The sequence below is a fragment of the Oncorhynchus mykiss genome, chromosome 3 (assembly GCF_013265735.2).
Source record: "Oncorhynchus mykiss isolate Arlee chromosome 3, USDA_OmykA_1.1, whole genome shotgun sequence".
NCBI lineage: Eukaryota > Metazoa > Chordata > Actinopteri > Salmoniformes > Salmonidae > Oncorhynchus > Oncorhynchus mykiss.
This window is the reverse complement of record NC_048567.1, coordinates 9,637,513-9,658,853: the sequence shown is the minus strand read 5'-3', so window position 1 is coordinate 9,658,853 and position 21,341 is coordinate 9,637,513. Positions and strand designations below refer to the sequence as shown.

General features: G+C 47.3%; 3 protein-coding genes across 3 annotated transcripts in view; all 3 read left to right on the top strand.

Moving 5' to 3' along the window:
• The first annotated feature begins 1,942 nt into the window (after positions 1-1,942).
• On the top strand, positions 1,943-4,561 carry LOC118945353 (complexin-3-like). The gene is made up of 3 exons (XM_036968228.1): positions 1,943-2,717; positions 2,920-3,007; positions 3,632-4,561. Exons 1-3 carry the CDS (start codon positions 2,524-2,526, stop codon positions 3,851-3,853), a joined length of 504 nt encoding a protein of 167 aa, XP_036824123.1. The 5' UTR covers positions 1,943-2,523; the 3' UTR covers positions 3,854-4,561.
• Positions 4,562-4,901: 340 nt separating this feature from the next.
• cyp11b (11-beta-hydroxylase) lies at positions 4,902-17,216 on the top strand. The gene is given in 9 exon segments (NM_001124264.1): positions 4,902-5,274; positions 6,492-6,647; positions 7,344-7,558; positions 13,848-14,051; positions 15,694-15,875; positions 16,007-16,173; positions 16,270-16,348; positions 16,656-16,868; positions 17,100-17,216. Coding segments are annotated over 9 exon segments (1,656 nt in total). The 5' UTR covers positions 4,902-4,945; the 3' UTR covers positions 17,211-17,216.
• A 404-nt stretch (positions 17,217-17,620) lies between these two features.
• LOC110536519 (pyruvate kinase PKM) overlaps positions 17,621-21,341 on the top strand; it is a 38,033-nt gene continuing 34,312 nt past the window's right edge. The window contains exon 1 of the mRNA XM_036968223.1: positions 17,621-17,686. The gene's annotated coding sequence lies outside the window, so the exon portion shown is untranslated. The remainder of the gene's footprint in view (positions 17,687-21,341) is intronic.

Below are 21,341 nucleotides of genomic sequence, written 5' to 3'. Positions count from 1 at the left end.
TACCTCCATACCTCAATCCCTCCCATCCCTCCACCCCTCCTCCCCTCCATCTGTACCTCCATCCCTCCCATCCCTCTATACCTCCATCCCTCCCATACCTCCATCCCTCCCATACCTCCGTCCCTCCCATCCCTCCTTCCCATCCATCCCTCCATCCCTCCCTCCCATCCCTCCATACCTCCTTCCCTCCTCCCCTCCATCTGTACCTCCATACCTCCTTCCCTCCATCCCTCCTCCCCTCCATCCCTCCCATCCCTCCATACCTCCTCCCCTCCATCCCTCCACCCCTCCTCCCCTCCATCTGTCCCTCCATCCCTCCCATCCCTCCATACCTCCTCCCCTCCATCCCTCCTCCCCTCCATCTGTACCTCCATCCCTCCATCCCTCCCATACCTCCGTCCCTCCCATCCCTCCTTCCCATCCATCCCTCCATCCCTCCCATACCTCCATCCCTTCCATACCTCCCATCCCTCCATCCCTCCATCCCTCCCATCCCTCCATCCCTCCAGCCCTCCATACCTCCATACCTCCATCCCTCCCATCCCTCCAGCCCTCCAGCCCTCCATACCTCCATACCTCCATCCCTCCCATCCCTCCAGCCCTCCATACCTCCATACCTCCTCCCCTCCATCTATCCCTCCATCCCTCCCATACCTCCGTCCCTCCCATCCCTCCTTCCCATTCATCCCTCCATCCCTCCCATCCCTCCATACCTCCTTCCCTCCATCCCTCCTCCCCTCCATCTGTACCTCCATACCTCCTCCCCTCCATCCCTCCCGTCCCTCCATACCTCCTCCCCTCCATCCCTCCACCCCTCCTCCCCTCCATCTGTCCCTCCATCCCTCCCATCCCTCCATACCTCCTCCCCTCCATCTCTCCTCCCCTCCATCTGTACCTCCATCCCTCCATCCCTCCCATCCCTCCATGCCTCCTCCCCTCCATCCCTCCTCCCCTCCATCTGTACCTCCATCCCTCCATCCCGCCCATCCCTCCATCCCTCCATCTGTACCTCCATCCCTCCCTTTCCATCACCTGTTCTCTCTATCTGTTGTGTCTGAGTACCTGGAATGACTTGCCCTGTCAGTCTCAGGTGGTTTACATAGGAAAACAATTGGGGAAACGGCTGCAGAGTGCACACTGTTATGTTTCCAAGCCTGTTGAAGATCCATAATGGTTGAAGTGGTGCTGTTTGAGACTAGAACAGAATCTAGAGTATGAGAAGACATTGTCCTTTTTCCTCATTCCCACCCCTTTTGCTGGATGGTCTTCAGATCAGTATGTAGTAACTACTGTCTTCTGCTCTGAACACAGACTGCTGTCTCATACTGACAGACTGACTTTCCCTCACGCCGTATATCTCTCTCTGTCTGCCTCTATATTCCCGTCCATCCATCTCCCATTATCTACTGAACTCAGAGCCCTTCCATCCATCTGGCCTGTCTTAAACCTCCACCGTCATCCTGATCACAGCTGGTTAAACCTGATCGAAGATCACTTGTCTTTCTGCCTTCTAATGGTTGGAGATTGGGTATTGGGATTGCATAAACAGATCCCAGACCTGTGCTTAAGGCATCATCTACCTAGAAAGCGTGAGGGATGGTAACTTGTTGGAACTTTTTAAAGGTAATAATACCCTGCCATCCTTTCTGTTTGTCACACAAGCACACAGTCAGTCAGGAGAGTGTCTAACCCAACATGACATCAGCTAATGTGTCTCTAAGTCTTCTTCATACACAGGGTGCAGTCCCTGTTTCTGCTAACGAGATTCCCCTCGTTAAGTCCATAAGGAGGTCATCTCAAGGGGGGTAATAGTAAAGAGGGAGGGGTATAGAGGATGAGGGGGGAATGGGTTGAATAGTAGATCCTCGGGGAGGAAAGCTGTTATTTTCACCTGAGAGGGCAATAGAACACACAGCACAAGGAGTGGAGGAGAGCAGGAAAGGAGAGCAGGAAGAACTGTGTCTGTGGGGTTGCTCTTCTCATTGCCTTCAGTTGACCTCAAGGCTTTGTGGAACTGGACTATGGGACACGGTTAGCTACAGTATATGGCCTCTGGCTGAAGCTCTAAGGACTTTGTGGGTGTTTGAGGCTCAGGCCTACTGTGGATGTCTGGGTAAGGAAGTACTGGACTGGGCTTGTGTGTGTCTATCTGAAACACTGCACATGCTGTCTGGGTGTAATCTCTAACTGCCTGTCTGTGTCCTTGTCCTTGCAGGTACTGAGCCCCTGAGTCATTGTCTATGAATACACTGGCTGTCTGTACTGTAGTGAGTGTGTCCAAACCAGCTAACCTCAAGGAGGAAGATGTGGGAGATGCGCACAGACACAAACATATGTCCTACAGAACACGAATGAAAAAGGACACTCTTTGATGCTTCTGAGTGTAAAGTAACACACAGGTTACACTACAGAGAGTTCTGGACTTACTCTCCCTTTCTCTCTCTCTCTCCCTCTCTCTCTCTCTCTCTCTCACACACACACACACACACACACACACTCACCCTAACACACACCCCCTGAGACATGGATACTATGGTGAAGCAGTCTCTGGCGGTGCCCATGAAGAAGCTGTCCAGCTGTGTGACAGGAGTGAAGGAGAGAGAGGTGTGGGCCAGGCGCAGGGACAAGAGGTGGACAGGAGGAGTAAAGAGCAGCCCTCCACGGACGGGACAGACCTCCGTCACACGCTCCTACCAAACTGACCTGGAGAAAGAGAGGTGAGTGACCGCAAACATAACTACAACATGACCACTGTGGTCAATGTGGAGATTAGAAACAACACCATGAGGAGATTATGGATGAAAACCAGCTTGGTAACAGACAGGTTGGGGGTTGGCGGTGATGGGTTTTAGGGCAGGGATGTATTTATGTTTGTGTGTGTGTCTGTCTATGTGTTACATGTAGTTGTGTTGATTCCAGGATGCTGAGGGAAGCCCTGAATGCTCAGAAGCACGCAGAGAGAGCCGCCATGAGGGATCACTTCAGGAAGAAGTACCAGCTCTCCAAGGTTAGTGTGTTGCATTAGCAGAACAAATTATACCCCTATCTCCTAGCCCCTATCTCCTAGCCCCTATCTCCTAGCCCCTATCTCCTAGCCCCTATCTCCTAGCCCCTATCTCCTACCTCCTAGCCCCTATCTCCTATCTCCTAGCCCTTATCTCCTATCTCCTATCTCCTAGCCCCTATCTCCTAGCCCCTATCTCCTATATCCTAGCCCCTATCTCCTAGCCCCTATCTCCTAGCCCCTAGCCCCTATCTCCTAGCCCTTAGCCCTTATCTCCTAGCCCCTATCTCCTAGCCCCTATCTCCTATCTCCTAGCCCCTATCTCCTATCTCCTAGCCCCTAGCCACTAGCCCCTATCTCCTAGCCCCTATCTCCTATCTCCTAGCCCCTAGCCCCTATCTCCTAGCCCCTATCTCCTAGCCTCTAGCCCCTAGCCCCTATCTTCTAGCCCTTAAAGCAGTGCTGCTTCACCATTTATCTGTCTGGCATCCTCCCAGTTCTGATACTGACCATGTTTCTTACTTCGGGGATTTGAGACTGAAGTTAAAAATGGCAGGACTATATTTAAACTGTATTTTTTCCTCGTCACCCTACCCCTCTCTTCCCAACTCTCTTCCCAACCCGCAGAGTTCCAAGGACACCAGCCACCTGAGTGTGGCGCAAGGGAAAGTGGCACTCCCCCGTCAACTGGCTAAACTGATTGGTCCTGAGACCCCGGCCAAGGACGATGGCTACAGCCTGCTGAGCGCCTTCCAAGGCCTCAACTTCAACATGGGGATGCTTGGAGGCAAGCAGACCAAGTCGTCCACTCCAATGTCAGTCAACGGAGAGGCCTGCAAAGTCATGTGATCAAAGAGAACATACTAGATACTAGACAGAATCAACCTGCAACATGCTAAAAACATGCATTATGCCTAAATGATGAAGAATAACATTTTAACACAACGTAGTAGCAGATTGGAGGGAACACAATGGTAGACGACTTTGTCACAGTTGCTCCTCTATCCCTTTATCTCCTTATCTGTCTTTAACTCTCTCTCTCTCTCTCTCTCTCTCTCTCTCTCTCTTTCTCTCTCGCTCCCTGTCTCTCTCTCTCTCTCTCTCTCTCTCTCTCACCCCCCATCTCTCTCACTCTCTCTCACTGAGTTATCTGCTGATCAGACTGGTGACAATAGAGCCAGGCTGTGAGGATGACTCGTCAGGGGAAATGACGTCATCCCTATGTCACTGATAGTAGGACATGGCTGTCATTGTTACTATTTGCATAGAACTGGTCTGGACCATACAGGAACTAACTGGATGAAACTGGACTGTACCTGTTTCAGATCATTAGGCCCATTTGGGGCCCACACACACAGGGAAGTAACCCGAACAAGATAATAACCTTAAGTGTTGTTTTCACATTTACTTCAGTTCTTAGTTCCCAAATATTTGTCTTGTTAATCTTTGTTTTGTACATAACCTTTGACTTTTGTGGTATATATAAGTCAAACGCTGTCCTTATTATGTTGTTACAAAGAAACTGTTAATAAAGACTAGTTTGGTACTGACGTACTACAGAGATGTGTGTGTGTGTGACTGTAGGTGTGTGTGTGTGTGTGAGTGTGTCTGTGTGTGACTGTAGGTGTGTGTGTGTGAGTGTGTTCCTGCGTGTCTGTGTGTGACTATGAGTGTTTGTGACTGTGTGTGCGTGTGTTAATCCTACACCATTCTGACATTTTTGTTGTGCTATGTTTCTCTTGAACTTTGACCTTCTGAGACATAAATCATCACCTCTATCAGCTCTATGAGAGATGGAGGACAAACAGGCGAAGGAGGAGAGGAGGGAGGGATGGAGGGATGGAGCAATAATTGAGAAGAAAAAAGCACATTTGCGCTGTAGAGAGTGGAGAGTAACGGTGAAGCTATGAGAGTCTGTGAGGGTCATCCCTACCTCAGACCATGTGGAGTGTATCTGTGAGCCCGTCCGTGTTCCAGGGGATACAGGGGATGTGTGTGTCCGTGCGACAAGCAGTGTGTGTGAGGATACAGAGGGGGATGTGTGTGTGTCCGGCGGGGACAGTGGCAGGGCTCGGTGTGGAGGGGGTAACCCCCGCCAAAGGGGGTCCTGCGGGGAGAGGTGGAGGTAGAGGGCTGAGGCGGTTTGAGGAGATCCCCCACACGGGCAGCAGTGGCTGGCTCAACCTGGTGAAGTTCTGGAGAGAAGACAGATTTAAACTATTACACAAACACATGGAGAGGACCTTCAACACCCTCGGCCCCATTTACAGGTACCTGTGTGTGTGTGCATGTGCGTGGTTGTGTGTGTGCATGTGTGTTTGTATGAACGTGTGTGTGGCAGTGTGACGCTGTGGGCCCTACCAGCTCTCACAGTCTCACATCATGTTTCTCTTCACTCTGAATGGTTAAGGTATTAACTCTGAAAGGTTAAGGTATTAACTCTGAAACGTTAAGGTATTAACTCTGAAGGGTTAAGGTAGTAACTCTGAACGGTTAAGGTAGTAACTCTGAAAGGTTAAGGTAGTAACTCTGAAAGGTTAAGGTATTAACTCTGAAAGGTTAAGGTAGTAACTCTGAACGGTTAAGGTATTAACTCTGAACGGTTAAGGTATTAACTCTGAATGGTTAAGGTAGTAACTCTGAACGGTTAAGGTAGTAACTCTGAACGGTTAAGGTAGTAACTCTGAAAGGTTAAGGTATTAACTCTGAAAGGTTAAGGTAGTAACTCTGAACGGTTAAGGTATTAACTCTGAATGGTTAAGGTATTAACTCTGAATGGTTAAGGTAGTAACTCTGAACGGTTAAGGTAGTAACTCTGAAAGGTTAAGGTATTAACTCTGAAAGGTTAAGGTAGTAACTCTGAACGGTTAAGGTAGTAACTCTGAACGGTTAAGGTATTAACTCTGAACGGTTAAGGTATTAACTCTGAACGGTTAAGGTATTAACTCTGAATGGTTAAGGTAGTAACTCTGAACGGTTAAGGTAGTAACTCTGAACGGTTAAGGTAGTAACTCTGAACGGTTAAGGTATTAACTCTGAATGGTTAAGGTATTAACTCTGAATGGTTAAGGTAGTAACTCTGAACGGTTAAGGTAGTAACTCTGAAAGGTTAAGGTATTAACTCTGAAAGGTTAAGGTAGTAACTCTGAACGGTTAAGGTAGTAACTCTGAACGGTTAAGGTAGTAACTCTGAACGGTTAAGGTAGTAACTCTGAAAGGTTAAGGTAGTAACCGTTGGAATCAGAGGCAGATGCTGACACCCATCAGATGCTGACAGATGCTGACACCCATGAATGTGTATGTGTGTGTGTGTGTGTGTGTGTGTGTGTGTGTGTGTGTGTGTGTGTGTGTGTGTGTGTGTGTGTGTACTTGTGTACGTGTGTGTGTGTATGTGTGTGTGTGTGTGTACATGTGTGTACGTGTGTGTACGTGTGTACGTGTGTGTGCTGTCATGTTTTATGTACTGTGTCGGGTGTGTCACCAACAGGGAGCGTCTGGGCACCCAGAGCACTGTGAATATCCTGCTGCCGTCTGACATCAGTGAGCTGTTCCGCTCTGAGGGCCTTCACCCCCGACGCATGACCCTGCAGCCATGGGCCACACACAGAGAGACACGGCAGCACAGCAAGGGAGTCTTCCTCAAGTACATACCTGTGTGTGTGTGTGTGTGTGTGTGTGTGTGTGTGTGTGTGTGTGTGTGTGTGTGTGTGTGTGTGTGTGTGTGTGTGTGTGTGTGTGTGTGTGTGTGTGTGTGTGTGTGTGTGTGTGTGTGTGTGTGTGTGTGTGTGTGTGTGTGTGTGTGTATGGAGGGTGGGAATATAGTCAATAATTTGACTGTGGTCCTCTCTACCACCAGGAACGGGACAGAGTGTATGGAGGGTGGGAATATAGTCAGTAATTTGACTGTGGTCCTCTCTACCACCAGGAACGGGACAGAGTGTATGGAGGGTGGGAATATAGTCAGTAATTTGACTGTGGTCCTCTCTACCACCAGGAACGGGACAGAGTGTATGGAGGGTGGGAATATAGTCAGTAATTTGACTGTGGTCCTCTCTAGCACCAGGAACGGGACAGAGTGTATGGAGGGTGGGAATATAGTCAGTAATTTGACTGTGGTCCTCTCTACCACCAGGAACGGGACAGAGTGTATGGAGGGTGGGAATATAGTCAGTAATTTGACTGTGGTCCTCTCTACCACCAGGAACGGGACAGAGTGTATGGAGGGTGGGAATATAGTCAGTAATTTGACTGTGGTCCTCTCTAGCACCAGGAACGGGACAGAGTGTATGGAGGGTGGGAATATAGTCAGTAATTTGACTGTGGTCCTCTCTACCACCAGGAACGGGACAGAGTGGCGTGCCGACCGTCTCCTGCTCAACAGGGAGGTGATGATGGCTCCTGCCGTACGTCGCTTCCTGCCCCTCCTAGACGAAGTAGCGAGGGATTTCTGCCGTCTGCTAGCGACCCGTGTGGAGCAAGAGGGAGGAAAGGAGGAGAGGGGGCACAGTCTGACTATCGACCCCAGCCCTGACCTCTTCCGCTTCGCCCTGGAAGGTTGTCTTCTTTCACATTTTAATTTTTCCTAAAATTCCTAATTTGATGTGTGTTGGTGTGGATGTGTCTTGGTGTGGATGTGTTGGTGTGGATGTGTTGGTGTGGATGTGTGGATGTGTTGGTGTTGGTGTGGATGTGTTAGTGTGGATGTGTTGGTGTGGATGTGTTGGTGTTGGTGTGGATGTGTTGGTGTGGATGTGTTAGTGTGGATGTGTTGGTGTGGAAGTGTTGGTGTTGGGGGGGATGTGTTGGTATGGATGTGTTGGTGTGGATGTGTGTTGGTGTGGATGTGTTGGTGTGGATGTGTTGGTGTGGATGTGTATTGGTGTGGATGTGTTGGTGGGGATGTGTGTTGGTGTGGATGTGTTGGTGCGGATGTGGATGTGTTGGTGTGGATGTGTTGGTGTGGATGTGTTGGTGGGGATGTGTTGGTGGGGATGTGTCTTGGTGTGGCTGTGTTGGTAGGAATGTGTTGGTGGGGATGTGTGTTGGTGTGGATGTGTTGGTGGGAATGTGTGTTAGTGTAGATGTGTTGGTGTGGATGTGTTGGTGTGGATGTGTATTGGTATGGATGTGTTGGTGTGGATGTGCATTGGTGTGGATGTGTGTTGGTGTGGATGTGTTGGTGTGGATGTGTTGGTGGGGATGTGTGTCAGTGTAGATGTGTTGGTGTGGATGTGTATTGGTGTGGATGTGCATTGGTGTGGATGTGTGTTGGTGTGGATGTGCATTGGTGTGGATGTGTGTTGGTGTGGATGTGTTGGTGTGGATGTGTTGGTGTGGATGTGATGGTGGGGATGTGTGATGGTGGGGATGTGTGTTGGTGTGGATGTGTGTTGGTGTGGATGTGTTGGTGGGGATGTGTTGGTGTGGATATGTTGGTGTGGATGTGTGTTGGTGTGGATGTGTGTTGGTGGGGATGTGTGTTGGTGGGGATGTGTGTTGGTGTGGATGTGTTGGTGTGAATGTGTTGGTATGGATGTGTTGGTGGGGATGTGTTGGTGTGGATGTGTTGGTGTGGATGTGTATTAGTGTGGATGTGTTGGTGTGGATGTGTTGGTGTGGATGTGTGTTAGTGTGGATGTGTTGGTGTGGATGTGTGTTGGTGTGGATGTGCATTGGTGTGGATGTGTTGGTGTGGATGTGTTGGTGTGGATGTGATGGTGGGGATGTGTGATGGTGGGGATGTGTGTTGGTGTGGATGTGTGTTGGTGTGGATGTGTTGGTGGGGATGTGTTGGTGTGGATATGTTGGTGTGGATGTGTGTTGGTGTGGATGTGTGTTGGTGTGGATGTGTGTTGGTGGGGATGTGTGTTGGTGGGGATGTGTGTTGGTGTGGATGTGTTGGTGTGAATGTGTTGGTATGGATGTGTTGGTGGGGATGTGTTGGTGTAGATGTGTTGGTGTGGATGTGTATTAGTGTGGATGTGTTGGTGTGGATGTGTTGGTGTGGATGTGTGTTAGTGTGGATGTGTTGGTGTGGATGTGTTAGTGTGGATGTGTTGGTGGGGATGTGTGTTAGTGTAGATGTGTTGGTGTGGATGTGTTGGTGGGGATGTGTTGGTGTGGATGTGTTGGTGTGGATGTATTGGTGGGGATGTGTTGGTGGGGATGTGCTGGTATGGATGTGTTGGTGGGGATGTGTTGGTGGGGATATCTTGGTTTGGATGTGTTGGTGTGGATGTTTTGGTGTGGATGTGTTGGTGTGGATGTGTTGGTGTGGATGTGTATTGGTGTGGATGTGTTGGTGTGGATGTGCATTGATGTGGATGTGTTGGTGGGGAAATGTGTTGGTGGGGAAATGTGTTGGTGTGGATGTGTTGGTGGGGATGTGTGTTGGTGTGGATGTGTTGGTGTGGATGTGTTGGTGTGGATGTGTGTTGGTGTGGATGTGTTGGTGTGGATGTGCTGGTGTGGATGTGCTGGTGTGGATGTGTTGGTGGGGATGTGTTGGTGTGGATGTGTTGGTGTGGATGTGTTGGTGTGGATGTGTTGGTGTTGGTGGGGATGTGTTGGTGGGGATGTATTGGTGTGGATGTGGATGTGTTGGCGTGGATGAATCTCTCTCTCTCTCTCTTAGTCTCTCTCTCTCTTAGTCTCTCTCTCTCCCTTCAGCATCCTTTCTCAATAGCAAGGCTATGCTCACTGTCTGTACATTTGTTATGTCTTGATTGTACACACCTGGTTCCCATTACGTTATTATTACAGTGCCTTGCGAAAGTATTCGGCCCCCTTGAACTTTGCGACCTTTTGCCACATTTCAGGCTTCAAACATAAAGATATAAAACTGTATTTTTTTGTGAAGAATCAACAACAAGTGGGACACAATCGTGAAGTGGAACGACATTTATTGGATATTTCTAACTTGTTTAACAAATCAAAAACTGAAAAATTGGGCGTGCAAAATTATTCAGCCCCTTTACTTTCAGTGCAGCAAACTCTCTCCAGAAGTTCAGTGAGGATCTCTGAATGATCCAATGTTGACCTAAATGACTAATGATGATAAATACAATCCACCTGTGTGTAATCAAGTCTCCATATAAATGCCTTTATGGAAGAGTGGCAAGAAGAAAGCCATTTCTTAAAGATCCATAAAAAGTGTTGTTTAAAGTTTGCCACAAGCCACCTGGGAGACACACCAAACATGTGGAAGAAGGTGCTCTGGTCAGATGAAACCAAAATTGAACTTTTTGGCAACAATGCAAAACGTTATGTTTGGCGTAAAAACAACACAGCTCATCACCCTGAACACACCATCCCCACTGTCAAACATGGGGGTGGCAGCATCATGGTTTGGGCCTGCTTTTCTTCAGCAGGGACAGGGAAGATGGTTCAAATTGATGGGAAGATGGATGGAGCCAAATACAGGACCGTTCTGGAAGAAAACCTGATGGAGTCTGCAAAAGACCTGAGACTGGGACGGAGATTTGTCTTCCAACAAGACAATGATCCAAAACATAAAGCAAAATCTACAATGGAATGGTTCAAAAATAAACATATCCAGGTGTTAGAATGGCCAAGTCAAAGTCCAGACCTGAATCCAATAGAGAATCTGTGGAAAGAACTGAAAACTGCTGTTCACAAATGCTCTCCATCCAACCTCACTGAGCTCCAGCTGTTTTGCAAGGAGGAATGGGAAAAAATGTCAGTGTCTCGATGTGCAAAACTGATAGAGACATACCCCAAGCGACTTACAGCTGTAATCGCAGCAAAAGGTGGCGCTACAAAGTATTAACTTAAGGGGGCTGAATAATTTTGCACGCCCAATTTTTCAGTTTTTGATTTGTTAAAAAAGTTTGAAATATCCAATAAATGTCGTTCCACTTCATGATTGTGTCCCACTTGTTGTTGATTCTTCACAAAAAAATACAGTTTTATATCTTTATGTTTGAAGCCTGAAATGTGGCAAAAGGTCGCAAAGTTCAAGGGGGCCGAATACTTTCGCAAGGCACTGTATTTCCCTATTTAACCCTCTGGTTCTCATTATGTTTTGTGAGTGATTGTTCCTTGTCTAGTGTTATCAGTCTTCTGTGTTATGGTGAGTTGTCCCTGCGTGGAATTTATGGTTGAATATTTTCAGAGTAAAGTACGTTATTTTTACTCAGTTCTGTGTCCTGCACCTGACTCCGTACTCACCTCGGCATACTGATACATGACAATTTCTCTGTAGGTGATGGCTTTGTTAAGGAAGATTTTGGAATCGCTTCCTTTTAGGTGGTTGTAGAATTTAACGGTTATTTTCTGGATTATGATAATTAGCGGGTATCGGCCTAATTCTGCTCTATTTGGTGTTTTACATTGTACACAGAGGACATTTTTGCCGAATTCTGCATGCAGTCTCAATTTGGTGTTTGCCCCATTTTGTGAATTCTTGGTTGGTGAACGGACCCCAGACCTCACAACCATGAAGGGCAATGCTTCCTGTAACCGATTTAAGTATTTTTAGTCAGATCATAATTGGTATGTCAAATTTTATCTTCCTTTTGATGGCATAGAATGCCCTTCTTGCCTTGTCTCTCAAATCGTTCACAGCTTTGTGGAAGTTATCTGTGGCACTGATGTTAAGGCCGAGGTATGTATAGTTTTTGTGTGCTCTAGGGCAACGTTGTCCTGGCAACTGGTCCTTTTTTGGAACACCATTATTTTTGTCTTACTGAGATTTACGGTCAGGGCCCCAATCTGTGCAGAAGTTCTAGGTGCTGCTGTAGGCCCTCCTTGCTTTATTAAAAAGTTTTTTTAAATTAATGTAATTTATTTCACCTTTATTTAACCAGGTAGGCCCAGTTGTGAACAAGTTCTCATTTACAACTGCTACCTGGCCAAGATAAAGCAAAGCTGTGTGACACAAATAACACAGAGTTACACATAAACAAACGTACAGTCAATAACACAAAATAAAATAAAAATAGAAAGATCTATGTACAGTGTGTGCAAATGTAGAAGAGTAGGGAGGTAGGAAATAAATAGGACCTAGAGGCAAAAATAATTACAATTTAGCATTAATACTAGAGTGATAGAAGTGCAGATGATGATGTGCATCATTCTGGTTGTGGACAGAAGCACCAGACCGATCATCAGCAAACGGTAGACATTTGACTTCAGATTCTAGTAGGGTGAGGCCAGGTGCTGCAGACTGTTCTAGTGTCCTCGCCAATTCATTTATATATGATTAAGAGGGTGGGGCTTAAGCTGCATCGCTGTCTCACCCCACAGCCCCATGGAAAGAAATGGATGTGTTTTTGCCAATTTTAACCGCACCCTTGTTTGCATACATGGATTTTATAATGTTGCATGTTCTTCCCCCAACACCACTTTCCATCAATTTGTATAGCAGACCCTCATGCCAAATTGAGTCAAAAGCTTTTTGATATCAACAAAGCATGAGAAGACTTTGCCTTTGTTTTGGTTTGTTTGTCAATTAGGGTGTGCAGGGTGAATATGTGGTCTGTTGTACAGTAATTTGGTAGAAAGCCCATCTGACATTTGCTCAGTACATTGTTTTCACTGAGGAAATGTACGAGTCTGCTGTTAATGATAATGCAGAGGATTTTCCCAAGATTGCTGTTGACACATATACCCCGGTAGATATTGGAGTCAAATGTCTCTCTCTCTCTCTCTCTCTCTGTCTTTCTCTTTCACTCTCTCTCTCTCACTTCAAAATAGATTTTCCTTCAAAATACTTTAGACATCAATGATCTCTCATCAACATTCTCTTGCCCGTATTCCGTTAGGGCACATCCTATGAAATGAGAAAATAGTAGAAGTAAATGTTTAAATATAGCCTGTTAGAGATTATCTGGAAGGCCTCCGAATTTTCTCACCAGGCTCTTTGAGAGCAGCTTTGATGTGCCTGTCTGAATGTGACACATTAGTGTGTGTGTGTGCATGTGAATGCATGTATTTGTGTGGGGATAATTATTTTAGATTGGCTCACTCCACACACAGCCTTAGGGAGAGTTTACAGCGCTATTGCGGTTTGACCCCAAAAAACATTATGTGTTCTTAGACAGCATCCCATAATTCCATGACAGTTAGACAGGGTCAGCTGCTTAGCTACATCAGAGAGGGAATAGATAGATGGAAAATCTATCCCTGAGACTGACGTGGCTCTAATGTAGAACTAATATGTCTGGTGGATGGATGTCACATGATGGATGTTCTGTCTGTCTGTCTGTCTGTCTGTCTGTCTGTCTGTCTGTCTGTCTGTCTGTCTGTCTGTCTGTCTGTCTGTCTGTCTGTCTGTCTGTCTGTCTGTCTGTCTGTCTGTCTGTCTGTCTGTCTGTCTGTCTGTCTGTCTGTCTGTCTGTCTGTCTTTCTTTCTTTCTTTCTTTCTTTCTTTCTTTCTTTCTTTCTTTCTTTCTTTCTTTCTTTCTTTCTTTCTTTCTTTCTTTCTTTCTTTCTTTCTTTCTTTCTTTCTTTCTTTCTTTCTTTCTTTCTTTCTTTCTTTCTTTCTTTCTTTCTTTCTTTCTTTCTTTCTTTCTTTCTTTCTTTCTTTCTTTCTTTCTTTCTTTCTTTCTTTCTTTCTTTCTTTCTTTCTTTCTTTCTTTCTTTCTTTCTTTCTTTCTTTCTTTCTTTCTTTCTGGTGATCCAAGGTATTTGAATATCGTCCAGGCTAGAAATGGAAGATACAGTAGAGTCGACCACTGATAAGAACATCAGATAAACAAACTGCATGGATGGGGGTTTCTGAAGTTAATATCTATCTTTGCTTTCTTTCTTTACCTTTCTCCATTCTACTTCATCTCAAAATCCTCTGTTTCTCACTTTTTCTCTCGTTCTCTTTCTCCAGCCAGTTGTCATGTCCTGTATGGAGAGCGTATCGGTCTCTTCTCCACCTCTCCCTCCCAGGAGTCTCAGAAGTTTATTTTTGCAGTTGAGAGAATGTTGGCCACCACCCCTCCTCTCCTCTACCTGCCCCCCCGTCTGCTGTGGCGCCTAGGCGCCCCCCTCTGGACACAACACGCCACTGCATGGGACCACATCTTCAGCCACGGTGAGACAGACACATAGAAGACAATCACCTCCAAAAGGAATAAAACAATGATAAACTAATGAGAGTAATGACAACACTTCTCCCCTCATTCACTACCATTTGTTTTCCTCCTGCGCTCTCCTTCTCTTCTCTCAACCCTTCTCCTCTGCTCTCAACCCCTCTCCTTCTCTCCTCTCAACCCCTCTCCTTCTCTTCTCTCAACCCCTCTCCTTCTCTGCTCCCAACCCTTCTCCTTTTCTGCTCTCAACCCCTCTCCTTCTCTGCTCTCAACCCCTCTCCTTCTCTTCTCTCAACCCCTCTCCTCCTCTGCTCCCAATCCTTCTCCTTTTCTGCTCTCAACCCCTCTCCTTCTCTGCTCTCAACCCCTCTCCTTCTCTTCTCTCAACCCCTCTCCTCCTCTGCTCCCAACCCTTCTCCTTCTCTTCTCTCAACCCCTCTCCTTCTCTGCTCTCAACCCTTCTCCTTCTCTGCTCTCAACCCTACTCTTTCTCTTCTCTCAACCCCTCTCCTTCTCTTCTCTCAACCCCTCTCCTTCTCTGCTCCCAACCCTTCTCCTTCTCTGCTCTCAACCCCTCTCCTTCTCTTCTCTCAACCCCTCTCCTTCTCTTCTCTCAACCCCTCTCCTTCTCTGCTCCCAACCCTTCTCCTTCTCTGCTCTCAACCCCTCTCCTTCTCTTCTCTCAACCCCTCTCCTTCTCTGCTCTCAACCCCTCTCCTTCTCTGCTCTCAACCCCTCTCCTTCTCTTCTCTCAACCCCTCTCCTTCTCTTCCCTCAACCCCTCTCCTTCTCTGCTCCCAACCCTTCTCCTTCTCTGCTCTCAACCCCTCTCCTTCTCTTCTCTCAACCCCTCTCCTTCTCTGCTCTCAACCCCTCTCCTTCTCTGCTCTCAACCCCTCTCCTTCTCTTCTCTCAACCCCTCTCCTTCTCTGCTCTCAACCCTTCTCCTTCTCTGCTCTCAACCCTTCTCATTCTCTGCTCTCAACCCCTCTCCTTCTCTGCTCTCAACCCCTCTCCTTCTCTTCTCTCAACCCCTCTCCTTCTCTTCCCTCAACCCCTCTCCTTCTCTGCTCTCAACCCCTCTCCTTCTCTGCTCCCAACCCTTCTCCTCTGCTCTCAACCCCTCTCCTTCTCTGCTCTCAACCCCTCTCATTCTCTCCTTTCAACCCCTCTCCTTCTCTGCTCCCAACCCTTCTCCTTCTCTGCTCTCAACCCCTCTCCTTCTCTCCTCTCAACCCCTCTCCTTCTCTTCTCTTAACCCCTCTCCTTCTCTGCTCTCAACCCTCTCTTTCTCTTCTCTTCTCTCAAACCCTCTCCTTCTCTTCTCTCAACCCCTCTCCTTCTCTTCTCTCAACCCCTCTCCTTCTCTGCTCTCAACCCTCTCTTTCTCTTCTCTTCTCTCAACCCCTCTCTTTCTCTTCTCTTCTCTCAACCCCTCTCTTTCTCTTCTCTTCTCTCAACCCCTCTCCTTCTCTTAGCTTCTCTCAAACCCTCTCCTTCTCTTCTCTTCTCTCAAACCCTTTCCTTCTCTGCTCTCAACCCCTCTCCCACCTTGACCTGACTCAACTCCCTCATTCTCTCTCCTCACTGCTGTCCCCCTCACCTTCCCCGTTTCACTGTCCTGTTCCCCTTTCCTACCCCCAGCCGAGAAAAGGATCCAGAGAGGAGTCCAGCGTCTGCACTCCACGAAGGCTGCGGGAGGTGGTAGTGGGGGTGCAGAGGGAGAGTTCACAGGGATCCTGGGTCAGTTGATAGATAAAGGACAGTTGTCTCTGGAGCTCATTAGAGCCAACATCACTGAACTCATGGCCGGGGGAGTGGACACGGTGAGTGCATGTGTGGTATGTGTGTGTGTCTAAAGCTCAGTCTGCTCAGTGTGTGTGTTTGATGTGTGTACAGAATGTGTCTTACCCCACTTATATCTTGTTATGTGAAATTAGTATGTGTGTATCCTCAGACGGCAGTGCCCCTGCAATTTGCCCTGTACGAGTTGGGTCGTAACCCGGCAGTGCAGGAACAGGTCAGAGGTCAGGTGCGGGTAGCGTGGGCAAGAGCCGGCGGTGACGCCCACAAGGCCCTGCAGGGGGCGCCACTACTGAAGGGACTCGTCAAGGAGACCCTCAGGTACAGAGAATGTCTGCATTCATTTTAGAGATCAATATCTTACAGTTTGATAGTTATTTGTAATCTGTACATGTCTGTGTGTGCTGTGTGGTAAAGGTTATATCCAGTGGGAATTACTGTCCAGAGATATCCAGTCAGAGACATCATCATCCAGAACTACCACATACCTGCTGGGGTGAGATCAGTCTCTGACACACAAACGCACACGCACAAGCACTCACTAATCCTCACTTGAACATGATGCATATATCAGTGAAATTAATCCTCTCTCATTTCTCCTCCATCTCTCTCTCTTTCCCTCTCTCATTCTTTACCTCTCCCTCTCTCCCTCTCACGCTCTTTCCCCCTGCCCTCTTTCTCTTTTCTCTTTATCTCCCTCTCTCTCTCTTCCTCTCTCGCTCTTTCTCTCCCTCCCCCTGTCTTTCTCTTCCTCTCATTCCCCTTTCTCCCTCCTCCTCTTTCCCTCCCCCTCGCTCTCTCAGACATGTGTCCAGGCGTGTCTGTATCCTCTGGGAAGAAGTCGAGATGTGTTTCAGGATCCAGAGCTTTTTGACCCTGGTCGCTGGGGGACTCAGGAGTCTGGAGAGGGGCCTGGGGGTGGTGGAGGGTTCCGCTCCCTGGCGTTTGGATTCGGGGCCAGGCAGTGTGTTGGCAGGAGGATCGCTGAGAACGAAATGCAGCTGCTACTGATGCACGTGAGTGAAGGAGGGATGGAGGTTTGACAGAGAGGGAGATGGGAAAACAAAGGGAAAAGGAAGAGAGGGATGTCAAAAAGGAGAGAATGATGTGAGAAGGAAAGACATGATGAGAGTGAAGAAGTGAAGTCTGGAGAAGATTAGTTGAATCTATGCTAATTAGTCCCCCTTTCTCCTTCGTCTCCCCCTTCCTACCCCTCATTTTCTCTCCCTCTCTCTCCCTCTCTGTAGATCCTGTTGAGTTTCCGTCTCAGTGTGTCGTCTTCAGAGGAGCTCAGCACCAAATACACCCTAATCCTCCAGCCTGAAACCCCACCACGCATCACCTTCAGCACACTCTGACACACACCCACACTCACCCCCCCTCCCAACACACACACATACACACATACACCAATCGTTTAACCAACCAAACAAATCAATCATTTTAGCAATCCATTATACCAGGTAATCTCAATGAACTCACCAACAGCCTTACCATATAGTCCACATGAAAACATCAAATAATAATAAAGTCCTATTTCAGGTCAATGAAAAGGCCAGTGTTTTCTTGTTCATTTCTTTTTCAGATGTTGATTAAGGTTTGTTACAGCGGGATAGATATTCTTAGACATGAAGAATCCGAATCCAAACAGATTTCTCCCATCAAAAGCCGCAAACGATTATCCGAGATAATCGATGGTGTCCACAAGATGGCGGTAGAGCCCACAGCTAAACTACATAAACGAATGATTTAAATTATTATTTTGCGAACCTGGTGCTATGCGCGTCTCCACATCCACAAAGTTGTCTTCGTTGCTGCTGCCTGAAACTCACAGGTTGGTGTTCTTCTTCCTCTAGATATATATTTTAATTTGAGCTATTCAGTCTATCTCTCTTTATTATTATACACATATATATTTTTTTACAACAGAATTCTGGAATATCTATGTCATTCGTTGTGAATGCATGATGTTACAATAATTAGCTGAATCGCACAATCCCTGCAACCATTTCAAGTTAAAAAAAAAGATATACTCTGTCAGAGCTCTGCCAAGTTTAGGCTGCTAAACTCAACCGTGCGCCAATTCTTTCTACTTCAAAGGCCATGGTGACACATTGTTGACATACTTCTCAAAGGAAAGGAAGTCATTGTGACAGTTTTGGTCAGTTTTAGTTAGTGATTAGTTCTATAACATTCTGTTCATCTCAATCCCTTTGCAAAGTCACTGGATGAAAATGTCATAATAGTCAGTTTATGTTGCATTAAATCTATTGCAAAACAGGTTTGAGATAAATTGGATGATATGGGCTGAAACTGAAACGTCAGTAATAATGGTAACCCTTTAATTACAGGCCATCCTGTAAAATACTAGTTTAGGCCACTTGAAGAATGGAGTCAGGACTGAAATGATGGCTAATATATTAGGACTTGATGCCAAAGGCTGTGTTGCATCTAAATGTGCTCTATGTCATGTATTTTGACAGGGTGTTATGTCACATAATGTGTGTATCTAGCTGTGTTCTGGAGTCCAGGGGAGTGGCTTCACAGTGTACATTCTCTCTAGTCAACTCCAGCACAAAGGTCTGTTTGTGTTCTGGCTACTGATTTACACCCTCTGTCTGTTGGCTTTTCAGGGTAGCTACACAAGTGTGTGTGTGTGTGCGTGTGTGCGTGTGTGCGTGTGTGCGTGTGCGAGCGTGTTCAACTCTACTTTACTTGTGGGGATCAGAAGTTCCCACAAGAAAAGTAAACAAACTAAGACCAATGCAGTGGTGACTTTAACATGTAAATCTTGGTGGTGCAAACTCCACAATTTGTTTTAGATGCAAAGCCATGACCCAGCATCACTAAACAATACATCAATCACATCACATTTAATTTGTTTTAGATGCAAAGCCATGACCCAGCACAACACTAAGCAATACATCAATCACATCACATTTCATTTGTTTTAGATGCAAAGCCATGACCCAGCACAACACTAAGCAATACATCAATCACATCACATTTCATTTGTCACATGCACCGAATACAACCGGTGTAGAGCTTACAGTGAAATGGTTATTTACAAGCCCTCAACCAACGATGCAGTTAAAGAGTAGCAGTAAATAACAATAGCGGGGCTGTATACAGGGGGTACCGGTACAGAGTGCGGGGGCACCGGTACAGAGTGCGGGGGCACCGGTACAGAGTGCGGGGGCACCGGTACAGAGTGCGGGGGCACCGGTACAGAGTGCGGGGGCACCGGTACAGAGTGCGGGGGTACCGGTACAGAGTGCGGGGGCACCGGTACAGAGTGCGGGGGCACCGGTACAGAGTGCGGGGGCACCGGTACAGAGTGCGGGGGCACCGGTACAGAGTGCGGGGGTACCGGTACAGAGTGCGGGGGCACCGGTGTGGTAATCACCTACAATGACGTAATCCATTGCGCACCCGCTTACTTGTCTGGTCTCAGTCTGTGTGGAGCAGACATGGAGACCTCCTACTTGTCTGGTCTCAGTCTGTGTGGAGCAGACATGGAGACCTCCTACTTGTCTGGTCTCAGTCTGTGTGGAGCAGACATGGAGACCTCCTACTTGTCTGGTCTCAGTCTGTGTGGAGCAGACATGGAGACCTCCGACTTGTCTGGTCTCAGTCTGTGTGGAGCAGACATGGAGACCTCCTACTTGTCTGGTCTCAGTCTGTGTGGAGCAGACATGGAGACCTCCTACTTGTCTGGTCTCAGTCTGTGTGGAGCAGACATGGAGACCTACTTGTCTGGTCTCAGTCTGTGTGGAGCAGACATGGAGACCTCCTACTTGTCTGGTCTCAGTCTGTGTGGAGCAGACATGGAGACCTACTTGTCTGGTCTCAGTCTGTGTGGAGCAGACATGGAGACCTCCTACTTGTCTGGTCTCAGTCTGTGTGGAGCAGACATGGAGACCTCCTTGACAGAGACAGAGAGAATGTGCGAGAGGGATAGAAAGCAGTTGCTTCGAGAGGTTTCTCTACCTGAAAATACATGATCTAAGTGATTGATAGTTGGTATTCAGCAGTCATAAAAGTATGCCTTATTTACTTTGAAGAACTACTAAAATAGTGATTTTGTCAGACAGCTTAGGCAGCAGCTCTATAGATGTGACATGGAATGAAATAATAAAGTCATAAAATAAACTAATATTTTGCTAAAGTAAAGTATTGTGAATGAATGACCGTTAATAAGTGATAAGCAGTAAGGGGCAGTCACTATCATCATGGGACTTGTATTGTTTTATTCTGTTGTTACAGAATAATGTTAACCCCAACCTAACCCTGACCTTAACTCCAACCTAACCCTGACCTTAACTCCAACCTAACCCTGACCTTAACTCCAACCTAACCCTGACCTTAACTCCAACCTCACCCTGACCTTAACTCCAACCTAACCCTGACCTTAACTCCAACCTAACACTGACCTTAACTCCAACCTAACCCTGACCTTAACTCCAACCTCACCCTGACCTTAACTCCAACCTAACCCTGACCTTAACTCCAACCTAACCCTGACCTTAACTCCAACCTAACCCTGACCTTAACTCCAACCTAACCCTGACCTTAACTCCAACCTCACCCTGACCTTAACTCCAACCTAACCCTGACCTTAACTCCAACCTAACCCTGACCTTAACTCCAACCTAACCCTGACCTTAACTCCAACCTAACCCTGACCTTAACTCCAACCTAACCCTGACCTTAACTCCAACCTCACCCTGACCTTAACTCCAACCTAACCCTGACCTTAACTCCAACCTAACCCTGACCTTAACTCCAACCTAACCCTGACTTTAACCCTGACCTTAACTCCAACCTAACACTGACCTTAACTCCAACCTAACCCTGACCTTAACTCCAACCTAACCCTGACCTTAACTCCAACCTCACCCTGACCTTAACTCCAACCTAACCCTGACCTTAACCCCAACTTAACCTTGACCTTAACTCCAACCTAACCCTGACCTTTACTCCAACCTAACCCTGACCTTAACTCCAACCTAACCCTGACCTTAACTCCAACATAAACCTGACCTTAACTCCAACCTAACCCTGACCGTAACTCCAATCTAACCCTCACCTTAACCCTGACCTTAACCCTGACCGTAACTCCAACCTAACCCTGACCTTAACCCTGACCTTAACCCTGACCTTAACCCTGACCGTAACTCCAAACAACCCTGACCTTAACCCTGACCTTAACCCTGACCGTAACTCCAACCTAACCCTGACCTTAACCCTGACCTTAACCCTGACCGTAACTCCAACCTAACCCTGACCTTAACCCTGACCCTAACCCTGACCTTAACCCTGACCGTAACTCCAACCTAACCCTGGCCTTAACCCTGACCTTAACCTTGACCGTAACCCCAACCTAACCCTGACCTTAACCCTAACCGCAACCCTGACCGTAACCCCAACCTAACCCTGACGTTAACCCTGACCTTAACCCTGACCTTAACCCTGACCGTAACCCCAAC

Excerpts from the sequence above, each read along its gene's own strand:
- LOC118945353 (XM_036968228.1), top strand. The coding sequence starts at position 2,524 with ATGGATACTATGGTGAAGCAGTCTCTGGCGGTGCCCATGAAGAAGCTG. Across the intron at positions 2,718-2,919 it reads ACTGACCTGGAGAAAGAGAG|GATGCTGAGGGAAGCCCTGA; the intron begins GTGAGTGACCGC and ends TGTTGATTCCAG. Across the intron at positions 3,008-3,631 it reads AGAAGTACCAGCTCTCCAAG|AGTTCCAAGGACACCAGCCA; the intron begins GTTAGTGTGTTG and ends CCCAACCCGCAG.